This window comes from Hypanus sabinus, chromosome 14, assembly GCF_030144855.1.
Source record: "Hypanus sabinus isolate sHypSab1 chromosome 14, sHypSab1.hap1, whole genome shotgun sequence".
Lineage (NCBI taxonomy): Eukaryota > Metazoa > Chordata > Chondrichthyes > Myliobatiformes > Dasyatidae > Hypanus > Hypanus sabinus.
Window position 1 is genome coordinate 74,616,193 of NC_082719.1, and position 25,633 is coordinate 74,641,825.

General features: G+C 40.0%; 1 protein-coding gene across 1 annotated transcript in view; it reads left to right on the forward strand.

The window, feature by feature from the left end:
• LOC132404879 (potassium/sodium hyperpolarization-activated cyclic nucleotide-gated channel 1-like) overlaps positions 1–25,633 on the forward strand; it is a 255,912-nt gene that overhangs the window by 110,873 nt on the left and 119,406 nt on the right. Inside the window, exons 3-4 of the mRNA XM_059989441.1 lie at positions 36–197; positions 17,703–17,921. Coding sequence (XP_059845424.1) covers positions 36–197; positions 17,703–17,921 — 381 coding nt within the window. The remainder of the gene's footprint in view (positions 1–35; positions 198–17,702; positions 17,922–25,633) is intronic.

Below are 25,633 nucleotides of genomic sequence, written 5' to 3' on the forward strand. Positions count from 1 at the left end.
GCTTAAATCCTGATTTCTTTGTTTTATCCTTTCAGATATTCCATATGACATATGACTTTGCCAGTGCTGTGGTGAGAATATTTAACCTCATTGGAATGATGCTTCTGTTATGCCACTGGGATGGTTGTCTCCAGTTTCTAGTTCCATTGCTTCAGGATTTTCCCCCTGATTGTTGGGTGTCCCTAAATGGTATGGTTGTAAGTATTGTTATATTTTTTATGTATATTCCTAAGGCTTTCTTAAGAAGTGGTCCTGAGCCCAAAGGCAAGCATATTTTGAATTACTGCATGAGAACTGAGATTGTCTTTTGAACTCTTTCAAAATTGCTACTTAATTTTCAATTCTTGAGTTATTTAACAAAAACGTTGTCTTACCCTCTGCCAGGTTACTTGTGGCATTAGTTAACTTCTTCAGGAGTACATTATTTTTCCTTGGTTCGTGTACTATATAATCCATCTGTGCATTTCCGCTGCTCTTAAACTGGCCCCGAGGACAATACATAACAGGCAGTGTATAGAGAAAACCAGGAAGGACAGAGTAAAGAAAGCAAAAAAAACCCACTAACAAGTCAAGCAAGTGTTTTAACACAAGAAGTGTTATAGGCAAGGTTGATGAGCTATTAGAATACTTAAGACTTGGACTAGCAGCTGTGCTAAAGGGCTTAAACATACTACGTGTGTGAAAGTAAGCATTTCTGGGTACAGCATTTCCAGGAAGGAGAGAGAAGGATAAAGTCAGGGTGACAGAACAGAGCAAGGGTCATGTAATTTTCTAAAGAGAGACATCATCTTGTTCAAAGATTGAATCAATTTTGTTAGAATCAAGAAACTGAATAGGATTGGTTACAAACCCCAAGTATGTACTATGGAGACTAAAATAAGGAAATGAAAGAGCAAGTCTCAAGAAAATTTCAGTGAGAAATTACAAAGTAATAGACCATTAATTATGCAATTTAAGATGTCCTAACAGACTGGAAGAAAGCAGTGAAGGGGATTGAAGAACGGTTAAAAATATGAATTAAGTACTTGCTTACTAGGAGACAGAATGAAGCCATTCAGCCCATTGAGTAGGTGCCAGCTCACAGAACAGAAGGATCATCTGTACCATTTCCTCTCACTATATTTCCCAGTTTATTCTCTCCCACCGGGTCATCTACTCTTTCTGAGTTTTTTTGCCTTTTGCTTATAGGATAATTTACAGTGACCTGTTAACCTACCTTTTGAGAGGTGGCAGAAGCACACCATGAAAAGAATAATGAACAGGATATTGCAGACTCTGAATACAAATAGACCGGTGAAATAGGCATATGGAAGCTAGATGCACTTTCACGTATATCACCTGACTGATGCACTTTGTAGAAAGCCACAGACAGAAACAGCTCAAGACTTGTATAGCATTCAAGAACAGAGGGATTTTGGGAGAAGGGTTGGGGTGGTACACGGAGGAGGATTATTCACAAAACTTTGAAAGTGAAAGGTCAGGGTAATAAGATATTTAAGAAACCAAGGGGGATATTTAGTCTTGTAAATAGACTCCGAAGGTAAAAAAAAAGGTCATGTACAACTTTTTATACTTCATTGTAAGTCACCAGGTATTGCACTTCGGGAAGAAAATCTTGGAAGATCTTAGAGGAGGTTTGTCAGAATGACATCAGGATAAGTACCTCCAGATATGTGGGAAGATTGGAAAAGCTGGGAAAGAAGAGATTAAGGGGAAACTTGATATATTCAAATATGTGAGGGATTTTGACTGAGCAAGTAGGATAAAACTACTTTCTATGCAAAATATATCTAACTATCAGAGCATTTTGCAAGTTTATAATGGAGTATCACATGATGTAGGCAGTTAAATCATCTAATACCTTTCTTGATTTTTCTCCTGCAGCCATTCAACAATATGTAATTTAAAATAATAAGTTAAAGTATTAAGCAAGAGAGAGTTATTAAAAATGAAGGAATTATTCTAGTTTTTACATGATTTTACCTTAGTAATACTATTTATTCTGCCTATGTCACCAAAATGTATCAAACACCATGTCTAAAAATAATATACTTATACTACAATACTATAATTTGAACAAATTAGAGAAAGCATAGGACAACAATTCATTTGTCAAACCAATCTTCTTATTCAAATGAAATGTAAGTTCTGTCCTAATATACCGTATTTGGTCTTCTGCCTGCTCTGGATCTTTACGTTGCTAACTACTGACAAGGCATCAAACTTCTCGACTTTACTACTCCTCTCTCCAATTCTAATCTCACTCCTTCCAAACACACTGTGCTCCACTTTGTCCGCACTAACCCTAACCTCGCCATCAAACCCGCAGATAAGGGGGTGCGGTAGGAGTCTGGTGGACTGAACTCTACCTTGCTGAGGCCAGGTGACAATGCTCAGACATCTCCTCTTACTTCACTCTTGAACAGGACCCCACTGAGCACCAAGCCATTGTCACCTGAACCATCATCGAACTTATTAACTCTGGTGATCTCCCATCTACTGTCACCAATTTTGTAGTTCCCTGATCTCACACAACCTGTTTCTACCTCCTTCCCAAGATCTATAAACCCGCCTTTCTAGGTGCACCTATTGTTTCCTGCCCCATTGAACTTACGTCTGCATATCTTGACTCTGTTTTATCCTCCCTTCTTCAATCCCTTCCTACCTACATCCACTTCCTTCAAACCAGAGGTGTAGCAATGGGCACCCACATTGGTCAGCCATGTGGAACAGTCTATGTTGCAAGCCAAACATCTAAATCTCTCCCCAACTTTTCTTACACTACATCAACGACTGCATTGGTGCTGCTTCCTGCACCCATGCTGAGCTCATCAACTTTGCCTCCAACTTCCACCCTGCCCTCAAATTTACCTGGTGCATTTCTGACACCTCCCTCCCCTTTCTCGATCTCTGTCTCTGCAGACAGTTTATCCACTGATATCCACGAGTGTCAGGCCACTCGTCTGAGTGCTACTGGTACCATATAACCCAGTACCACCTGTCGCATGGCCGGGTGGTCGGCGACCAAATCCACTCCCCCACCAGGCTTGCCTGGTGAGGAGGGTGGCTAGGCACCCTGCAGGGCGAAAAACAAGACTTGTCAAAGCGTGGATGAACCCTCTCGTAGGGTCAACGGCCATCCAGCAAACATGTGTCGTGAAGCGCAGAAAGGGCATCCCTTGCATCAAAGCTTGGTCTGGCCATTCACTGCAACAGAACTTCCCCCAGCCGTCTTGCACCCCACCATGCCACTGGATCTGGGAGGGGATGTCGAGAGGGTGGGTCTGGACCTGTGCAAACCCCTACTCACCTAAAAATCCATTCACGCACACGCAGTTTCTTTCTGAGGAGTGGAGTTCCCCACTAACTGACTAAAAGGGACTATCATCATCCTATGGGATGGATAGCCAGAAGAAGATCCACTGATATCCTTTAGAAATCCACTAAATCTCATAGCAACCTGAACTATACCTCTCCCCACCCTGTTACTTGTAAAAATGCCAGCCCCTTCTCGCAATTCTTCCATCTCTGCTTCACCTGCTCTCAGATGAGGCTTTTCATTCCAGAACTAATAAAATGTCTTCCGCCTCGAAGAAGGGGACTTCACTTCCTCCACCATCAATGCTGCCTTTACCTGCATCTGTTCCATTTTACACACGTCTGGCCTCATCCCATCCACTGCCAACCCATCACGGATCAGGGATAGGGTTCTTCATAGTCCTTGCCTACCATCCCACCATGCTGGCTGGTGATGTAGTGGCATCAGCGCTGGATTTCGGGGCGAGAGGTTCCGAGTTCGAATCCGGCCGGCTCCCTTGCACGCTCTCCATCCGTGCCTGGGTTGAGTGTCGAGCTATCACCTCGACCTTGTTTAAAAAAACTTGGAGAGGGACGGGCTCCACCAGCTTTCAGATGTCCAAGATATGCCGTATGATGAGCAACCACCAAAAAGATCGGTGCAAACACACACACACACACCTTTCTGCTTTCCACAGGAATTTCTCCATATGCAACTCCCTAGTCCACTCTTAGTGCTACACTTGCTCCTGCACCTTCTCCCTCACTGCCATTCAGGGCCCCAAAAAGTCCTTTCAGGTGAGGTGACACTTCACCTGTGAGTCTGTTAGGGTCATCTACTGTATCTGATGCTCCCGGTGTGGGCTCCTGTATGTTGGTGCTAGTTGATGTGGATTGGGAGACCACTTCACCAAGAACCTATACTCAGTTCGCCAGAAAAACTGGAATCTCCTGGTGGTCACCCATTTGAATTCTATCTCCCATTCCCATTCTGACATGTCAGCCCATGACTGCTTCCATCCATCGTTGCGATGAGGCCACACTAAGGTTAGAGGAGCAACGCCTTATATTCCGTCTGGGCAGCGTCCAAACTGATGGCATGAACAACAATTTCTCGACCTACTGATAACTGACCCTCCCCTTTCTCCTTCACCATTCCCTATTCCCATTTCCCCCTCTCATTTCATTGACTTACTTGCCCATCAACTCCCTCTGGTGCTTCTCCCCCTTTTCTTTCTTCCATGGCCTTCTACACTCTCCTATCAGATTTCCCCTTCTCCAGCCCTTTATCACTTTCACTAATTAACATTCGAGCTCTTTTCTTTACCCCTCTCCCACTCCCGGTTTCACCTACTACCTGCCAGCTTGTACTTCTTTCCCCCCCCCCACCCCTCCACCTTCTTACACTGACTTCCTATCTCTCATTTCCAGTTCTGCTGAAGGGTCTCGGCCCGAAACGTTGACTGCTTACTCTTTTCCGTTGATGCTGCCTGGCCTGCTGAGTTCTGCCAGCAGTTTGTGTGTATCAACGTATCAGCTATTTGAGATTGAGGGAAGGTTTGGCTGATTTTCTTCTAGAGATCACAAACAGTTGAACAAGACTCACTTTTTTTTTAATCCACAACACAGCTGTTCACACCTGTAGTTTTTCCAGCTCCTCGAGTATCTCAGGAGCTCTTTTGCACTGACTGCTCCAGGGGCCCATGTTCAGTCCTGACATTGACAGCTGTCCACGTTGAGACTGCATAGTCTCCTTTTCCCAAGAGGTCTGAGTTTCCCTGTCATGTTACAAAGACATAATCAGCCACTGAATATTACCCCTAGTGCAAGTTAGTGCCTAAAGAATCAAAAGGGAGATTATGAGTCCATGGGAGAGAATAGATTATGTTGCAAAGCAGAGTGGGAAAGTGATCATTCTTTTTGGATCCAATATAAACCCAATAGGTTCAGTCGTCTCTGTTTAAAGGCTCCATCAGCCTTTAAATCCTATTAACTTTCATTTCATTAAGGCACAGTTTATACCACTGTCTCAAAATCTTATGTAACAAATCGCACCCTAGATTTTTTTGTACTTGTAAACAGCGATGCAGTTATTTAAATTAAGTCATTGTTCTAATTTAATGCAAGCAAATAGGATGGGAGTAGATGGACAGAAAGATTGGCATGGAAAGAGTGTGCTAAAAGGCTTCTCTAGTCTGTATGACTATGACTCCATTGTGCTGTCTGGGAACAGGTAAATACGCCATTCGCCTGGTCTCAGTCTGAATATTAAATATTTAATGAGATTCCAGTATGATAATACCAGTAAAGGAGGAGCAGTGTTGGAAGCTTTGGCAGCTCCTATTTTGACTCTGGAATTGGTTTTGAGTGTCAGATGAATCCTACACTGTGCACTTACTGAGTACTACTTCTGTAAACTTCAATCACTTGGGGTATCATGACTGGTTGCATCATAGCCAATGCCCAGAAATGGAGAAGTCTGCAGAAAGTGGTGGATACAGCCCAGTCTATCCCAGGCAATGACCTCCTCTTCACTGAACACATTTACAAGCAGCATCCAACATCAAGTACCCACATTATCCAGGCCATGTTCTCTTCTCACTACTACCATTGGGCAGGAGGTACAGGAGCCCTGGGTCCCACACCACCATGCTCAGTCATCATCAATTTCCTGAATCCGTGTGAATAACTTCACTTAACTCAACTCTGAACTGATTTCACAAGCGACATCACTTTCAATGACTCAGCAACTCATGTTCTCGGTATTAATTATTTAATATTTACTATTATTATTATTATTATTACTATTTGTATTTTTTTTTCAGCTCAAACTGGTAAAATCTGAGGTGTGGTCATAGCCAAGTAAACTCATTTTACAATTGCTAGAGACAATTCTAGTGGTGTTTATTATTGTGTCATTCTGGAGATTTACATAAATTTTGCTGTGTAGGCCTAACTGTTGAATGCTGTTGTGTCAGGACTTTGGAATGAAACCAGTTATTGATATTACTATCTGACAATGTGTGTCTGTTCACGTTCCATAGTCTTGCAATTACCTCTTTTAATTCAGCATATCTATGGTGTTTCTCACTTAGTGATTTCTATTGTCATTTGTATTATTATTTCATGTTTGCATAGTTTGTCTGTTTTGCACATTGGTTGTTTGTCTGTACTTGTTTATATATAGATTTTCATAAATTCTGTTGTACAACTTACTTTTCCTGTAAATGCCTGCAAGAAAATGAATCTCAAGGTAGTATGCAGCGATATACAGTACGTACTTTGATAATAAATTTACCTTGAACCACAGATATGAAGTGGAGCATTCTCTCTGAACAACTTCTGCCAGTGCACTTGTTTGTGCCACAGATCCAGTTGGACACTCAGTCTAATGCTAAGTCCTGAAGTGCAGCATTGAATATTGCTTTCCACAGCAGTCTGAATTATCTTTAAGGGAAGATGTATATCACCCTGCAAAGGCTGTACACACTGCTGTTCTTAACAACACTTGAATAGCTGAATGTAAAAAGTGGATTAGATACCAAGGGCTTGCACCAGGGCATTTTTGAGTAACATCACATTTTAATTTGAAAGATGCTATCTCAATAAGTCAGGGTGCTATCCACCCCCATGTGTACCAGTACTTAATGAATTCTCATGATTTCTGTTCCTCCCCAGCTTCCTCGAATCCCTGCTGGAGCACTGTTGTTGACACTGAAGTAGTTTGAAGGCAGCTTTATACAGCAAGTAGTTTGATAAACAAGTTCTCAGAAGTCAGAATTAAATGTGTGTGGAAATAAGCCACAAAGGCTCAAAAAGTAACCCCTGGGGTAAAAGGGCAAATCACTTTCTATCTGCCAACTTCAGGAATGGCTGAAAGTCTATTAAGGGGTAACCTTAATACCCCACAAGGATTCTGTAATCAAATATTCAAAATTCACATTTTTATTTCATCTTCTAGCCTATGTCTTAGACATCTGTGAAGTACCTGGTTGGAGATAAAATTTCCATAGAGAAATTCAAGAATGTTTAATGTCATTTTCAGTACATAATTGTAAATGAGAATGAAATAATTGTTACCCTGGCTCCGATACAGCACCAAAAAAATCTACAATAAGGTAAAGAACACAATAATAATATAAAAACAATGTAAATCTAAATACATAAGTGAGCTTGTATACATAGATTAACTTTATATCCATAAAGAGGTGCCAGGCATAGGAGTATCAGTACACAGGGTGACTGAAAGGAAATGATAAAGTAATGGTGGTTGTGGGGGGTAGGTCCATAGGTGGAGATGTTGATCAGCCTTACTGCTTAGGAAAGGAACTGATTTTGAGACTGGCGGTCCTGCCATGGATACTACATATCCGCCTCCTTGATGGCAGTAGGATAAACAGTCCAGGAGCAAGGTGGGTGGTATCCTTCATGATGTCACTGGCTCCTTTCAGGAAACTTTCTATATATGTCAGTAAAAGTGGGTAAGCTGGTGCCGGATATGTGCTAGGCAGTTTTGACTACCTGTTGTAGAGCCTTCCGACCTACCACAGTGTAATTTCATTACCTTCCAGTGACACAGCTTGTTAGCATGCTCTCTGTGCACTTCTGCAGAATGACATGAGTATAGATGCGCAAAATCCATTTCTCTTCAGACAGTGGAGACATCGGTGAGCTTTCCTGAAAGTGCATAATGTGTTCCAGGCCGTGAGCATTTGTGTGAGATGTGCACTCCCAGCAGTTTACAAGTGCTCATAGTTTTCACTGCTGTGCCACCAATATAAAGAAGCCCATGAGTGGTGTGAGTTCTCCTACAGTTGATCACAATCTCCCTTGGAAGAGCTTATTTGCCTGGCACCAGGCTTCAAGCTCTTCCACCTCCACTCTGTAGCCATCTCGTCGATAGTGATGAGCCCCACCACCATTGTGCCATTGACAAACTTGTTGCGTGGCCTAGACTAGTCACTGGTTCGAGCCTCAGCTGAGGCAGCGTGTTTGTGTCCTCGAGCAAGGCACTTAATAACACATTGCTCTGCGATGTCACCGGTACCAAGCTGCTTGGGTCCTAGTGCCCTTCCCTTGGACAACATCGGCGGCATGGAGAGAGGAAGGCCTGCAGCTTGGGCAACTGCCGGTCTCCCATACAACCCTGCATCCTGGAAACTCCAGGCACAGATCCATGGTCTCTCGAGACCGACGGATGCCACCACTATGTGATTACTTGATCCTTAAACTCAAAACCGTATGTAAAATTTGATGACAGTGGACAAAACTGTCATTTTTTGAGTGATTCTGCAAACTGAAGATTATTTATTTGTTTCACTGCTGTTTAGCTGTACATCTGCCAGGTGAGGTGTAGGAGTGTTGGATTTCATGCTGCCAGGCTCAGGAGCCATCAGGCTCTTGGACCGGCTTTACTCACCTCAGTGCTGAATGTACTCCACAACCTGTGCACTTACCTTTGGAGACTGCAGTTTCATGTTCCAGGTTCAGGAACAGTAATTACCTCTCAACCTTCAGGCTCTTGAACCAGACGTCACTCGCCCCAGCACTCAACTGTTCCCAGAACCTATGGACTCACTTTCAGGGACTCTTCATATCGTGTTCTAGATATTTCTTGCTTATTTATTTATTTATTGTTAATAATTATTTTTTTCTCAGCTCAAGCTGGTAAACCCTAAGATACAGGCATAGCCAAGCACACTCATTTGTCAATCGCTAGGAACTTTCAGACTATTCTAGTGGTTAATACTGTGGCTTTCTGGAGACGTGCATAAATATTTCTGTGTAGGTCCAATTGTTTAATGCTATTGTGCAGTGTCTTTGGGATGATACCACTTGTGGATAATACAATCGGGGTAATGTGTACTCTGTCCATATTCCAAAGTCTTTCAATTTTCTCTTTTAATTCAACACATTTCTGGTGTTTTTCACTTCTTCCTTTTTTTAAGTTATGTGTGTTTGGAATGTGATTATTATTATTATTATTATTATTATTATTTATTTTCTTTTTGTATTTGCACAGTTTGTTGTCTTTTGCACTCTGGTTGTCTCCATATCTTTCATTGGTTATTATTCTCTTATGGATTTACAGAGTATGCCTGTAAGAAAGTAAGTGTCAGGGTTGTATATGGTGACATATACTGCATGTACTTTGATAATAAATTTACTTTGAACTATGCTTTATTTGTTTACTCTTATTATTTGCACAGTTTGTACACTTTGCATATTGGATGTTTGTCGGTCTTTGTTGTGCGTGGTTTTTCATGTTTCTTTGCCTGTGGATGCCTGTAAGAAGATGAATTGCACGGTTGTATATGGTATACATACTTTGATAATAAATTTACTTTGACTTTGAGCTATTACATATCCAGAGTATATTAAAATGATAAACTGATTTTTCTCATCTTTTCTATTTCTCCAGTTTTAAAGTTTTTAAGAACTAACCTGAATGTCATATAGTTACTCCTTCTCAATTTATCTCCATATGATATTCACTTATTCACTTCAGCCATGTCAATGGTGTACTACAAACATTTGTAAATTAATGCCATTAGTAGCTCATCATAGATTATTACATGATGTGCCATACCAGCTGAGAAATGTCAGCCAATACCTAGGTGTGTTGTGTAGATTATTATTGTATTGAAACACTAAATTGGCTTACAATATCCAACCCTGCTGGATGTCCTGTTACTATAAATCTCAATATTGAGAGAGCATTGTAATCTGAGTAAATTCTGTTACTTATCACTCCTTTACTTCAGTGCTTGTAACTGCCTTGCGGAATATTCTGTTCTATGTTTCCTTGAAAACATTCTATTGAAATCTTGCCCAGAAACAAACATCTCTTAGAGATGTATTAACACATCAATTGACAATGTAATAAATTTAAAATATATTTTTTGTATGTTCTAACAATAGATAAATAATGAATATTTGCAGAGTTTATCAAATTCATGGGAATTATTGGCCCTGAGTATGATCACACGTGATTGAAGTGCTGGACATTAAAGACCGGGTCCACTATTCAAAGATGAGTCGTTCTTACCCTCGGTCATTAGGCTCTATAATGAGTCAACCTACAGCTGGGGAAGTGATGATCCCCTCGTGTTAGACTGTTTGTGGTAAAAAAAAATTTAAACTTCTCTTCTAATATTTATATCTGTGCACTTATAATGCTACTGTGACACTGTAACTTCCTTTGGGATCACTAAAGTATCTATCTATCTATCTATTCAGTTAAATTATTAAAGAATTCTCCAATGTCAAGTCAGCAATTGTTCTTATTCGTTTGTGAGATATGGGGAACACTGGCAAGGCCAGAACTTATCGTTAAATCCCAGTTGTCCTTTAGAAGCAAGTGCTGAACTACAAACTGAAAACACTGCAATCCATCTGTTAAAACTTTTTCACAGTGCTGTGCAGAAAGGACTTAAATCTGGTGACAACCATGTAATGGCAATATTTCTACATGCCCACATCCCCATCCCTATGGATGATAAAGTTCATAGGCTTTAGAAATTCTGTTGAGTAATTCAGGCAAGTATATTTGTAGTACATTTTGAAGATGCTACATACTGCAGCCATGGAACAGAGGTGGTGAAAGGAATGCATCTTTAGGTTAGTACATGACATGCCATATAAATTGGACTGCTTTGATGGCACAGTGGTAGAAAAGGCATTGTGTTATCATGAGGTATGTCACTAAACATAAAACAACCAGTCTCATATCTGTATTTGACTATAAGACGTAGGAGCAGAATTAGGCCATTTGGCCATTGAGTCTGCTCCACTATTCCATTATAGCCAGTTCTTTTTTATCCCTCTCAATCTTATTCTCCTGTTTTCTGTCCATTACCTTTGATGCCCATACTAATCAAGAACATAGCAACCTCCACTTTAAATATGCCTATTGACTTGGCCTCCACAACTGACTGTGGCAATGAATTCCACAGATTCACCACTGTCTGGCTAAAGAAATTCTTCCTCATCTCTGGTCAAAAGGAATGTTCTCCTATTTTGAGGCTGTGTTCTCTGGTCCCAGACTACCCCACTACAGGAAATATACTCTATCTAGGCCTTCAATAAATTTCAATGAGATCCTCCATCATCTTTCTGAACTTCAGTGAATACAGGCCAAGAGTTATCAAAGTCTCCTCATACATAAACCCTTTTCATTTCTGGAATCTTTCTTGTGAATCTGTTCTGGATGCTTTCCTATGTCAGCACACCTTTTCATAGATAAGGGGCCTAAAATTGTTCACAATACTCCAAGTGCCGTCTGACCAATGCACTAAGTCTTGTATTACATCCGTGCTTTTGTATTCTAGTCCTCTCGACATGAATCTAACATTGCATTCGCCTTCCTTACCACCGCCTCAACCTACAAGTTAACATTTAGAGAATCCTGCACAAGGACTTCCAAGTCCCTTTGCACCTCCAATTTCTGAATTTTCTTACCATTTAACAAAATAGTTTGTCTTTATTTCTTCCACCAAAGTACATGACCGTACACCTCCCTGCATTTGGTTCCATTTCCATTTCTTTGCCCATTCTCCTAATCTGTCTAAGTCCTTCTGCAGATTCCCTGCTTCCTCAGCACTACCTGTCCTCCAGCTACCTTTGTATCATCCACGAAGCCATCAATTCCATCATCCAAGTCATTGACATATAACGTGAAAAGAAGCAGTCCCAACACCAGAGCACCACTAGTTACTGGCAGCCTGAAAACCCTCCTTTATTCCCACTCTTTGTCTCCTGCCAGTCAGCCAATCTTCTATCTGCAGTGTTTACGTGTATGCTCAGATTGAGTTTCTGATGATATTGGTGATGTGAGGGTCTTGTTGACAGTAATGCCTTCAATGTCTGAGTAGTTAGTCAAGTCGTCAAATTTATAGTCATTTCGACCACAAATTGCTGGATTAAACTTTGGCAAAGGTGCTGAATGTTATGCAAATTTTAATTATTCATTTATAGAATATTTGCTTTAAAATAGTTTCTGGTCAGATATTTATGTGGTTTTTTGTGAAAGATAAATCCTTCTCTCACGGCTTCTGTTACTATCACTGTTTACCTAAAGGAAATTACACATTTCTAGAGATAGTGGACAATGTTACATATTTCTCCCCTTAATCTATTTCCCCATTCACTTGTCCAGACTCAAACAGTGAGGTGTAGCACACTTAACGATGCCATTAACCATGCTTCATAGAGCATCATCAGATAACAGCTTAGTTTCATCCCAGGAACATAGGAGCCAATTATACAACTTCTATAAAATGGAATTAGCTAATGAAGCACAAAATGAGGAAATAGTAAACTTTGCTAAGACTAATTTTGGGAGGCACAGTGGCAAGGCTACTTGAGCCACTACTTCATAGTGCCAGAGACCCAGGTTCATTGCCAACCTTGGGTGCTGCCTGCACAGAAAATGCATGTTCTCTCTGTGATTGTATTGGTTTCCTCTGGGTTCTCGGGTTTACTCCCACACTGGAAGTGTACAGGCTGGTAGATTTACTTCTGCAAGTGGCACCTTGTATGTACTGTGTATGAGGCGTAGAATCAGAAGTGAGTCAATGAGAATGTCGGGAGAAAACAAATGGGATTAATGTAGGAACAGCAGTAATGAGTGATTGATGGCTATTGAAGACTTCATAGACAGGCTTATTTGCTCAATGACTATATCTCTATAATTTGTGAAAAATTGCATGTTTCTAGCTAAAGTTGATGTTTGAAAGGGTATTACAATGAAAATGGTTGCTTATTAAATAATGGAGCTATTCTGTAGTGAACATAATTTCAAGAATTTAGTTGCAGCAAGGTCATGAAAATTAATTCTCCAGTTTTTTCCCCTTTATGCTTCCTTCAGCACATTTTGGTAATGCTAACTGCACAGTGTGATAAATATACTCTGTTAAGTCATAGAGAATCTGAATGCTCAAAAATAAAACGCAAGCATTTGCAACAGCATGGATATGAGCCCTTTCATCCACCGAGTCAGCACTGACCATCAACCAGAACATTTGCATCTGATCATCATGTCAAGATAACTGAAGCTTAATGACAATTTGTAAAAAGTGTCCCAATCAGTTTTATAGCCTATTTTATCATCCTTATTCCCAAGCAATGGTGCTGCTTAACTGGAAGATTCAGCAGCTCTGTGTTAATTGGATTATTTGAATATTTTAATTTCTAGCTTGGTCCAATGGTCAGCTTTCCTTGTTTCTGACATTGACCAGGTTTATTCATGGTGACCATTTTTCATATCCATTCTAATTGTTCAGCCAGAAACAGACTGATCCATGATACTACCGTCATTAAAGTCACAGATGAAATAGACTCAATGGTTTTCTAATTTTTGTTGTTTTAAAAACTATTTAATTATAATAGCATACATTGTCATATTGTAACCTTATCAGAATTTATACAGTTGAAACATGCCTTGCCAACCTTTATACTCAAGGTGCCAACCAATAAAGACAAGCATGTAATATGCTTTTTTCATCACCCTAGCCACTTGTGTTGTCACTTTAAGGGAGCTGTGGGCTTACACCCGAGATCCCTCTGTAGTTCACCACTTTGAAGGCTTCTGCCATTTACTGTATACATTCCTCTTGCGTTTGACTTCTCAAAATGCCACGCCTCACACTTAACTGGATTAAACTGTTTCTCCAGACAAATTTGCAACTGATCCATATCAACTCTTCATATCTCTACCAGTCTATGTGTAATTGTGTCAGAGTTGGAGAGTAGTGCAGAATGGAGACAGGCCCTTTGGCCCAATTATTCCATGCTGACAATGGTCCCCCATATTTGGCCAATATCCTTATGACCACCTCCTCTCCAGGTACTTATCCAAATATCTTTTAACTGTTGTTAATTGATGAGTGATACAGAGCATGAGTACTGATATTTTAAAGGAAAAGCATAAGTAAAGGATATGAATGCCCAATGCAGTACACTACATTGGAAGACAAATGGATGTTACATCTCCTTGGGTTGCATGGGAAGTCTCCAACCTGACCCCAGCTCCAGTCACATCCTCCCCTCTCTTCCGTGTTTTGCATTTCCTAGGGACCACTCACCTCTTGAATTGTTAATCCACTCTTCTGTCCCCATTGACCAATCTCTGTTCCACAGCACCTTCCCTTGCAACCAGAGGAGTTGCAACACCTATCTATTGGCCTCTTTTGTTTCAGCCACCCAACTACCTAAAAATCATTAGATAAAGAGTAATTCACTAGTATTTCCTCCAATCCAGAATATTGCATTTCATGTTCACTGTGTGCTCTTCTCTATAGTGGAGAAACAGGTCTTTCCAACTGTGGCCTCCTTCACTGACATAGTTAGGCCCAATATTTACTAAATAAGCAACTTAATAATATAATCCATTGGCCCAATAAGTTCCCTGACCATTGTTCACACCGAACTAGCCCCAGTTTCCTACAATTGGACCACATCCCTCGGTGCCCCATATCTCCATGTAAATATTCAATTGCTTCTTAAATAATACTATTGCACCTGACTTTCTCATTCTATATATTCAGCAAAATTTGTGTGAAAAATTTGTCCCTCAGGTCCCTTTTAAGTCTTTCCATTCTCATTTTCATTCTCTTTCCATTCTTCCATTTTGTGTGTGTTACTTAAGAGGGATTGGCATATCCTGTGATCAGTTCGTAGTCATCTTTATTTCAACAGACCTCACCACTTCCATCACAGACCTCATACGTTTTTAGTTTGAAATTCTTTTCTTCCCCCAAAGTAAGCAGTTAATCAATATGCATCTGATAACACTAGAAAACATGCACACTTTATTCCACCAGGAAAATGATAAAGTTATCACATTTGTTGTTAGAGTTGGGTACTGTTAAATGGGTTAACCTTTCTGGGAATATTTCAACTTACTTTCAAACAAAAGGATTATGATAAAAATTGGATATGTTTATTTAAGTAAATATATTTAGGTATGAAAAAGTGGCTAGATTTGCTGGTAAGGTTAAATTATATCTGCTTTACAAAACAATAGAAGGCATTATTGAATATTTGATATTTGTCATGAAAAGCAGCCACACAAGATATAGCTAGAGGGGTATGTAAGTCATTGCTTCTGACCAGAATTGTAATCAGGTGTTTTCTGTAATTCCTGTAATATTCCACTGTGTAACTGGAGTCAAATGCCAGGATTTTTTAATACTTGCAACAAAATACATTTTTTTTAAACTGGCTTGCAAGGGTTCTAAATTGCCATTTGGTTTATTTTATAGCACCACTTTGCTACAATAACGTAATTCTATTAACATGACATGAAGTTAGGCTGGTGTGGCAAATGTGCAAAAACAGAAGTAAAGCTAACGTCAAAGAACATATCCTACTTTGCCCACTGATGTGGTGAATTGAGGCATTGAACTTCAAATAACGCAAAATAAATTAACTGTCATATCAGCATTTTATTACTAAACCCATCTATAAATATTTCTTTTCATATTAGCTATATGCATATATGCAACAATTTTATTTATTTACATATATAAATGAGACATGTACGTTTGCCATATCATTTTTTATATAACAGTATATAAAATAGATCCGGTGGCATCTGTTTTTCTTGCACAAATCATACATAAATGCAGTATACCCTGGCTGGATCCTTTAATATGTGAGAACCAGCTCCCAAGGGGAATTTGGCGTTGGTACTTTGTATGCAAAGTCACTCATGTGTATGTTGTTTTCTCGGTGATAGTTGCACTCTAATGACACTGCAAATAATGTATGGGTGATTTAGTCCATTTTTGTCATATCGTAAATAATGCGTGCAACCATCTTAATTGAATATACATGAGCAAAACTAGAAACATGTTCTTCTAAGACTATCTATTAAAGAGGCTGCATTTTGACATCAATGTCCTCACATCATCAGCCAACTTCAGCTTTCAATGCTCAGCATAACTGAAACCTTGTCACAGGTTGCTCCATCACTGCCTGTAGGTTTTTGTAAAATAAATCCCATCAACATTGCAATTTCTTCTTCCTAATTCATCCCTTACCACACACTGGTGTGAAGACACACGAGGCTTAACTCATCATGGCAGACCACAACATGGAGATTCCCCCAAAAGCACAAAATTGTCCAGACTTCCCCCTCTCACCATTTTCCTCACCTCATTGGCAGAAATGTAACTGCTAAGGGAAGGAGTATCTGTAAGATCTGACATTTTTCTCAGTGATCTGTGTAAAAACCTGTGCTTAGAAGCTGTAAACCAGGTACAATACTGTGCAAAAGTCTTAGGCGCTTGTACTGTATACAGCTAAGATGCCTGAGACCTCTGCACAGTACTGTAGTAATTTTATGTATTGTACTGCAGCGCTGCCGCAAAAAAAAACACATTTCATGTCGTGAGTGATAATAAAGCTGATTCTGATATGGGTCGCTATTGAGGACTGAGACTGGGAAGGGGGCAGGCAGCAGGGAATCATGGTTTGGAAAAAGGGAAGGGAGAGCAGAGGGAGTGGGAAGCGCCAGAGAGACATTCTTTCATGGTCAATAAACAAATTGTTTGGAAGCAATTGTCTGGTGTCTCAGGACTGGGTATGTCTTCTCCTGCACCACCCTCTGCCCATGGCACTCCGTTTCCAGCTGTCTCACACCCCTCCTGTGGCGGTCCACCCTCACCATTCACAATATCCTTTGCTCCCGCCAGATTACAATCTTACTCTCTGCTCCACATTAACAAATACAGCGCTGTACAAAAGTCTAAGGCACACTTTTATTTTTATGTATATAAAAACTTTTGCACGGTACTATAGGGACCTGTTCAACTACATGATTCTGTATGCAAGTTATCATAGTGATTTTCTAACACATTTTGTCCAATTCCGTAGGTTCTTGAAGATTATCCAATTGAGGATTATTGACTGTATACATATTCAGTTCATCAAAAGAGGATAAAATCCAAATACCTTGATACCTAAGCAGGCAATTTAATAAATCATGCATATGTATCTTTGCATTGTCTATTAACAATTTAGGTATCAGTTATTACTATTTGTGCACGTGTTTCCCAGTCTGTCTTTATACGTGCATGATTTCGTACACTGATAAGGGTGAGATTCTATAAAAAGATTAAACAGTAAGCAATGCAGCTGATAGGATATGGAGCCAGATGTAAAAATAGAAATACAATGATAGTAACAACATGATCTCTGAATTTCTGAATCTGTAAGCAAAAAAGCACAAAAAACAGCAGAGTATAGCAGTCTCTGAAGGCCAGCTAATCCTGGTCGGTTTGAAGAAATGTTAGTCGTCTAATGTCACAGCAGCCAGTGATCCATTACACTTCTAATAATAAAATGAAAAATTAAATCTTCCAGAAGTTTTTGCTGACTGAGTGTTCTTTTTCTCTATGCAGAATGATTCATGGGGGATGCAGTACTCCTATGCACTGTTCAAAGCGATGAGTCACATGCTTTGCATTGGCTATGGAGCTCGGGCACCAGTGTCGATGTCTGATCTCTGGATAACCATGCTGAGCATGATAGTTGGAGCTACATGCTACGCAATGTTTGTTGGCCATGCGACAGCTCTCATCCAGTCCTTAGACTCATCAAGACGACAGTACCAGGAAAAGGTAGGTGTCGCAAAGAGATAACAATATCCTACTACATGGTTTTCTAAATAAACAATGCCAGAGTTAATTGTTGAAGAATTTCTCTAGTCAGCAGTTGCTGCTCGATTATCAGGCATGCAGAATCTGAGACATATAATGACAGTTGTTCACTCAAGGTGAAATTTGCATCGTCATTTATTTCCTGTGATGACCTACTGGGGCTGAAAATGACTCTACTCAAGTTCAGAAGGCTCTGAGGTGGCTGCTTTGGGCATTTAAGGATTTACATATTCTAGAACAGGTCATTAGTTAGTGAGGTGGTGCACTCCTTCAGTGATTAACGTCGGACTTTTGCATGCTCCTAATGGAGAGCTTGAGGTTCTCAGTATCAAACAAATGACTCTTTCCCTAAACACAAGAGATACTGGAAATCCTGAGCTATAATGTAAGGGGTGATCTAAATGAAACCTACTAAATTTTGAAAGACAACGTTCAGGGTGAATGTGGAGAGGATGTTTCCTACAGTGGTATTGTCTCGGACCAGAGTACACAGCCTAAGAATAGAGGAGCGTCCTTTTAGAACAGGGATGAGGAGGAATTTCTTTTGCCAGAGAGTGGTGAATCTGTGGAATTCATTGCCACAGGCGAGTCTTTACATATTTTTAGTGGTGGAACAGAACTGATGAGCTGAATGGCCTAATTCTGCTCCTATATCTTATGTTCTTAAAATGCTGGAGGAACTCCGCAAGTCATGCAGCAACTATGTAGAGAAATAAACAGTCGAAGTTTTGGGCAGAGACCCTTCATCTGGACTAGAAAGGAAAGGGACAAAAGCCAGAAGGAGTGGTAAGGGGAGGTAATCATAGATCAGGTGATGGGGAACGTGAGTGGGCAGGGGAGGAGGGAAGAAAGTTAAGCTGAGAGGTGATAAGTGGAAGAGGTAAAGGGCTGAAGAAGAAGGAATCTAAGAAAAAGACAGTAGACCATGAACTAAAGGGAAGGAGGAGGGTAACCAGAACGCAGAATGGAAAAACAAGGTGCAAGAGAGGTATAGTTACCAGAAATTAAATAAATCAATGGCTACCCAGATGGACTGTGAGATGTTACTTCTCCAGCCTGAGTTTACCTCATTGTGGCAGTAGAGGGGGTCATGGACAGACATGTCAGTATGGGAATGGGGAATAGAATTGAAATGCGTAGTCCCCAGGAGATCCTGGTGTTTTTTTTTGTAGTGGACTGAGCAAAGGTGTTTGATATAGCAATCTCCCAATGTGCTTTAGGTCTCACTGATGTAGAGTGGCCAGATACTAGGAGACTAAATACAATAGATGACCCAGCAGTGTCACCTCACCTGGAAGGACTGTTTAGCTGAGAGAGGAGGTGTAGTGGAAGGTATAGCACTTGTCACACTTGCAGTGATAAGTGCCAGGAAAGAGATCAATGGGAAGGGATGAGTGGACAAGGCAGTCATGTAGAGAGTTCCTTCCTATTTTGTCAGTCATGGAGCAGCGAGACCATGATGACATTGAACCTTTTCAAGAAAGTTTTTAAAGTTTTGTCTTTGATTTTTATCTTCTGTTTTGCATGATGAAGCTTGGAGTAGAGAGTCTATTTCAGGAGTCTGATCTCAGGTATGCATGCAGAGTGATCAGCCAATGGATCAGATCATTGTAGCTGGCTGAAAGTTGATGGAAAGTACATTATGTAATGCTCAATTCAAATTCTGTCTCACTGGGAAGGAATCCAACATCTAGTCATACAATTTGGGTAAGATTTGTCTGGCACTATTTGTCTCATTTCTTTATTCTCAATCAAAAAGAATTACAATTTCAAGAAACTGATTGATTGCTACCTAAATATTGGCATTTCAAAGCTCCTGAAATCACAGTCAGCACATTGTGGTAGTTGACTACAATCTGGATCCCTCATGATGTGCATTGGAAGAGCATGTACTCATAACAGATCCTTACTGCTTATGTTGGGAATGTGCACCAACAACTTGGATCAGCCACAAGCATAACCTCAGTATTTATTTCAATAGAAGATGCTAATTACCAGGATTACTTGAGCAATTTTCAAATTGTTTGAGTTTATTTATTTCATTGGGTTTTATCTTTTTGTGTTCGAAAAAGGTTTTCAATACTTTGGAGAGTCTTTAGAAGTTTTATTATTTCAGAATACTGTAAATGTCAGAAATATTCATTATTTTTGAAGCTTTAACATAATTCTGATGTGCTGAAAAAGTGCTCTCATCTATTCTGCGGGCTGGATTTGTTCTCGCTTTCCTACGTGATTGCGATTACCTTGCAGGAAATCTTGTCTTTGCACAAAGCAGGTGAAGTTGACTTCTCTCTGTATGTTGCTGTTGGGGAACAAGCAAGGTAAATCTGAGCATTTCATATAGGCCAGCAATAAGCAAGGGTAGCTCACTTCTACAGAAAATTTTTGAGCCATTAGTAGAGTCGTAGAAAAGTACAGGACAGAAACAGGCCCTTCAACCCATCTAGTCCATGGCAAGGTATTTAAACAGCCTGCTCCCATTGGTTTGCACCAGCAGCATAGCCCTCTATACCCCTGCCATTCTTGTACCTATCCAAACTTCTCTTCAACTTTGAAATAGAGCTGGCATGCGCCACTTGTGCGGGCAGCTCGTTCCACACTCTCACAATCAGCTGAATGTAGGAGTTTCCCCCTCATGGTCCCCTTAAACCTTTCACCTTTCATCCTTAACCCATGATCTCTATACACTTCATAATTTGTATACCTCTTTCAACTCTCCCCTCAATCTTCTACGCTCCAAGGAATTAAGTCCTAACTTATTCAATCTTTCCTTGTGGTGTAGCATCTAAATCAATCACAGTTCAAGCATTCAGAAACTGTGTGGGAACTCCATTTCAGCAGTAATCGCTTGAAAGGACTTTGATGTATTTGATGTGCTAAATAGCTGAAGTGCCTTGAATTTTTATATAAATTATAAGCAGGTGGTGTACAACAGGAACAATTCATCTGTTGCAGAGCTTGGATTTTAATAATAAAATAGAGCAAAATGACTGTGTGGTGGTTCTGATGAGGGAGCAGTGGGCTAGGGAGGAAAATAGTGCTGCTGTTGATTCGATTAGGGTGGAATTCCTGGGGAATTATGATGTGATCATTAAGGCAGCAATCTTGCTTGTTTTACAACAGTGGGTTATGTATATAGTTTCAGGAATGGAGTTTGGACGGAAAGCTGACTGCAACACACACAAAATGCTGGAGGAACTTGGCAGGCCAGGCAGCATCTGTGGAAAAGAGTGAACAGTCGGCGTTTCAGGCAGAGACACTTCTCCAGTCTGGAAGAAGGGCCTTGGCTCAAAACCTCAACTGTTTAGTCTTTTCCAAAGATGCTGCCTGGCTTGTTGAGTTCCTCCAGCCTTTTTGTGCATGCTGCTTTGGATTGCCAGCATCTGCAGATCTTCTCAGGTCTGTGCTGAACGCTGGTGCATTAACAGAGTGCTTTTCAACATGTTGTTGAGACTGCCATGTTTCAGGATCTTCAGGGTTGTATAGTTTTGCCCTTCAGTAAACTATTCTGATTGATACTCTTTCATCTCTAGAGCCTTGAAGAATTTCTATTGAGCTTCCCTGTGCTTTGAGGGGTGGGTGCTTGCAGGCTGATTCCCCATCATGTTAGCTGAGACTAGCAGTAGAGGTCCTGGGTTAGGAATGAAAGTTGAAACATATAAAGGGAATCTGAGCAAGAATTTTGTTCACCCTGGAGAGTGGTGTGAGTGTGTAAACTAGCTGCCAGTGGAAGTTGTAGAAATGGGTTCAATGTTAACATTGCAGTGGTTTGGATAGGGCCATGGATAAGTCAGCGATGAAAGGCTACGGTCCAGCTGCAGGTAGATGACCAGGCTGGTATGTACTAAATCGGCTGAAGGACTTGTTTCTGTGAGGTTCTATGCTCTACAACTCTATAATATTACCAGAAAGAAGGCCTTACAAATTGTCTGAAGGATAAATGAAGGTTTCTTCATAGATTTTACTTAAAAAAAACATGTTGCGAGTATTGCAATGTACACTTTGTCCCCTATTTTAAAATTGTAATGGATACATTCAAAACAGACAACTGATATTTGGTGGACGGTATCAATTTGTTGCCTAAGATCTAATAAGTGCATCAAATGAAGAAGTGAGCGTAAAGGCCACTTGACCAAGATGTATTTTCATAATCCTCAGGAAATTATTTTCCCAGCATTCTGCTAATTAGTTATACAGTGGACACCAATTGCATGTCGCTAACACACACAAAATACTGGTGGAACACAGCAGGCCAGGCAGCATCTATAAGGAGAAGCACTGTCGGCATTTCAGGCCGAGACCTTTCAATTAGTCCTGATGAAGGGTCTCGGCCCGAAACGTTGACAGTGCTTCTCCTTATAGATGCTGCCTGGCCTGCTGTTTTCCACCAGCATTTTGTGTGTGTTGCTTGAATTTCCAGCATCTGCAGATTTCCTTGTAATTGCATGTAGCTGCTGGGATTAAATCTGAATTACCAGTAGGTAAAGAGCAGATGGTCTTAATAAGAATCATATTAGCTCACCGATCTTTGTGAATAGTAAGGCACAACTGTAATTGGCGGCCAGTAAAAAGAATTAAATAATAGACACTAATCATAACACTGAATTAAATATTTGTGTGAGGAAGTCAAAAAAAGTCACCGGTTCAGAATATATGCTAGATATAAACCTGAAGGTCAGCATTGTGTTAATATTTTACAAGAAAATAATATTATCAACATAAAATATTTTGCTCTATTTCTTTACAGGAGCAGAATGTGCTTATTTGATCTCATTATAATTGCCGATCAGTAAGCCCAGGCGCTATACAACAATTAATTAAATAATTAATATCATTAATTTAGATAGAGTAGTGGGATGCAATCATTGAAATTATGTGGTGCCAAGAAGCTAATATAGTTTCTCTTATTTTCCAATGTTTAAGTGAAATAAGTTCTGAATATTAGTTATTTCAACTGGATCATTTAAAAACAATGAACTGAAGTGCTTAAACAAATGTCAGAGTATAAAAATTGTCATATGACAATGTAAATACTGCTGTTGTTTCATCAATTCATGTTGCTTACTCGCCAATTTGTTTATTGATTTAAGCAAACTGTGAAGTTTTAAACTCAGAGATCTTGTATGTCTTATCCAATATAGATATCTATGAGTACTCTCACTAAAGTGGGGGTGGGTATTATACTGTAGTTACTTACTCTTCAGAGAAAGTTCAATTCCTTATTTATCCTCCCTGGTGTTTTTTGGTGCCAATACCTACCATTTGAGCCTTCCTTATCAGGGAGGAGATATTTCCAGCTGGCAAAGTAGTTCATACACAGTTCACTTGTTTTTAGTGATACACGTTTAAATCCAGACAAAATTTTAAGACATTTAAAACTCAGAGGTTTGCTATCTTATAAAGGATTTCCTAATTACAAATGGTTTTTAAAACACAAAGAATTTCCAAAACACGGATGCAATTCCTATATTCTAAAAAGACCTAACAACAAGTGCAGATGTATGAATTGTCCATCGCCAAAGTCAAAGGTAGAGGAATGGATACTAGTCACCCTGTCTTTCTATCATTCTTAGGCAATGTTTGTGGATGATATGAAGATAGGTGGAGGGGCAAGTAGTGCTGACATTGGAGAAGATTCAGAGGAAGTTCAAGAGAATGATTCTGGGAATAGGAGGGTTAATATATGAGGAGCATTTGTTGGCTGTGCTCCTGTACTCACTGGAATTTAGAAAATGGTGGGGGGTGGGGGTCTTCATTGAAATGTATCAAATGTTGAAAGGCCTAGATAGAATATCGACATGTAGAGAATAGTTCATATAAGAGGGAGTGTAAGAACAGAGGGCACAGCCTCAACATAGAGGACATCCACTTACAATGGTGATGAAGGAGAATTTCTTTAGCCAGAGAGTGGTGAATCTGTGGAATTCATTGCCACAGACAGCTGAGGAGTTAAGGTCATTGGATATATTTAAGGCAGACATTTATAGGTTCTTGATTAATCAGAGTATGAAAGATTATGGGGAGAAGACAGAAGATTGAGGTTGAAAGGGAAAATGGATGAAATGATGAAATGATGGGTCAAATGGACTAATTCTGCTCTGACCTATTATGGTTTTATGGTCTTCTTGCTGTTCTTTACCATTCCTAACAGACCTGACTGCTCTCAACAATTTGATGTGCAAAGTGATAGTATCAATTTGGTCTGCAAGATTCCTTGAACTAAATAACTTAATCAGTGTTGTCCAAGTTGAAATAGATCAATTAACATAATCTCTTGGGCAATTAGCCCAAGTGTTGTGGGCCAACATCCTGTGTTGTATAGACAGTGCTGTTTGTTTGCAAAAATGTGCTTTTAACTTCAGACTGATTATTGCTTGCCACTTCCATGAAGTACTGAAGACCAGAATCAGGTTTATTATCACGGGCATGTGACGTGAATTTTTTTAATTTAGCAGCAGCAATTCAATGCAATACATCATCTAGAAGAGAGAGAAAAAAAGTAAAATAAATAATAACAATAAATAAACAAGTAAATCAATTACATATATTGAACAGATTTTAAAGAATTTGCAAATACAAATACTGTATATTAAAAAAGTGAGGTAGTCTCCAAAGCTTCAAAGTCCATTTAGGAATCGAATGGCAGAGGGCAGGAAGCTTTTCCTGAATTGCTGAGTGTGTGCCTTCAGGTTTCTGAATCTCCTACCTGATTGTAACAGTGAGTAAAGGGCATGCCCTGGGTGCTGGAGGCCCTTAATAATGGACTCTGCCTTTTTCAGACAGCACTCCCTAAAGGTGTCCTGGGTACTTTGTAGGCTAGTACCCAAGATGGAGCTGACTGGATTTACAACCTTCTGCAGCTTATTTCAGTCCTGTGCAGTAGCCCCTCCATACCAGACAGTGATGCAGCCTGTCAGGATGCTCTCCACGGTACAACAAGTTTTTGAGTGTATTTGTTGACATGCCAAATCTCTTCAGACTCCTAATAAAGTATAGCCACGGTCTTGCCTTCTTATAGCACCTGTCTCACTGTCAGAAGTTAAAGAATATTAGTTTACTCAAAAACAACTCTTTGATCTCTAGAGGTTTTAACTGCTGTGTTGGAAAACAAAGATTGGCAAAATGAAACCCCTGTGACCCTGCACAGTGAACATCTATTACAGTAAAAATCTCTATTTATGATGTCAAGAAACTATTGAATGGGAAATGCAGGGATCTCTTGGTTATTTGATATTTTCTCTTTAGATGGCTCACAGTCTCATTAATAATCTGCTAACATTATTCCATTAAACTAATAAGAACACAAGAATAAGATGCAAGAATAAACTATTTGCCTTCTCTGCCAAAGACTGTGATTATGGTCGAACCTCTGCTTTAAGACTACTTGCCCTATCCCCAAATCACTTGGTTCTCTTGATGTCCAAAAATCCATGGATTTCGGGCATTGTGATTGCCCAGATACCTCATGGAAGTCCATCGTTTCTTTGGCATTAGTGATGTCAGAGAAGGCCCTTGATTTATCGCAGATGAACTCAGCTCTGGCACTGAACAGAATTGAGAGTGCTGATCTAACACTGAGCCAACATGTTGGTCTGGAACAAAGCTGTAGGTATCAGAATTTGGGGGGAAGCATTTCAATTGTGGGAAGTCAAACAGTGGAAATAAATGGATTC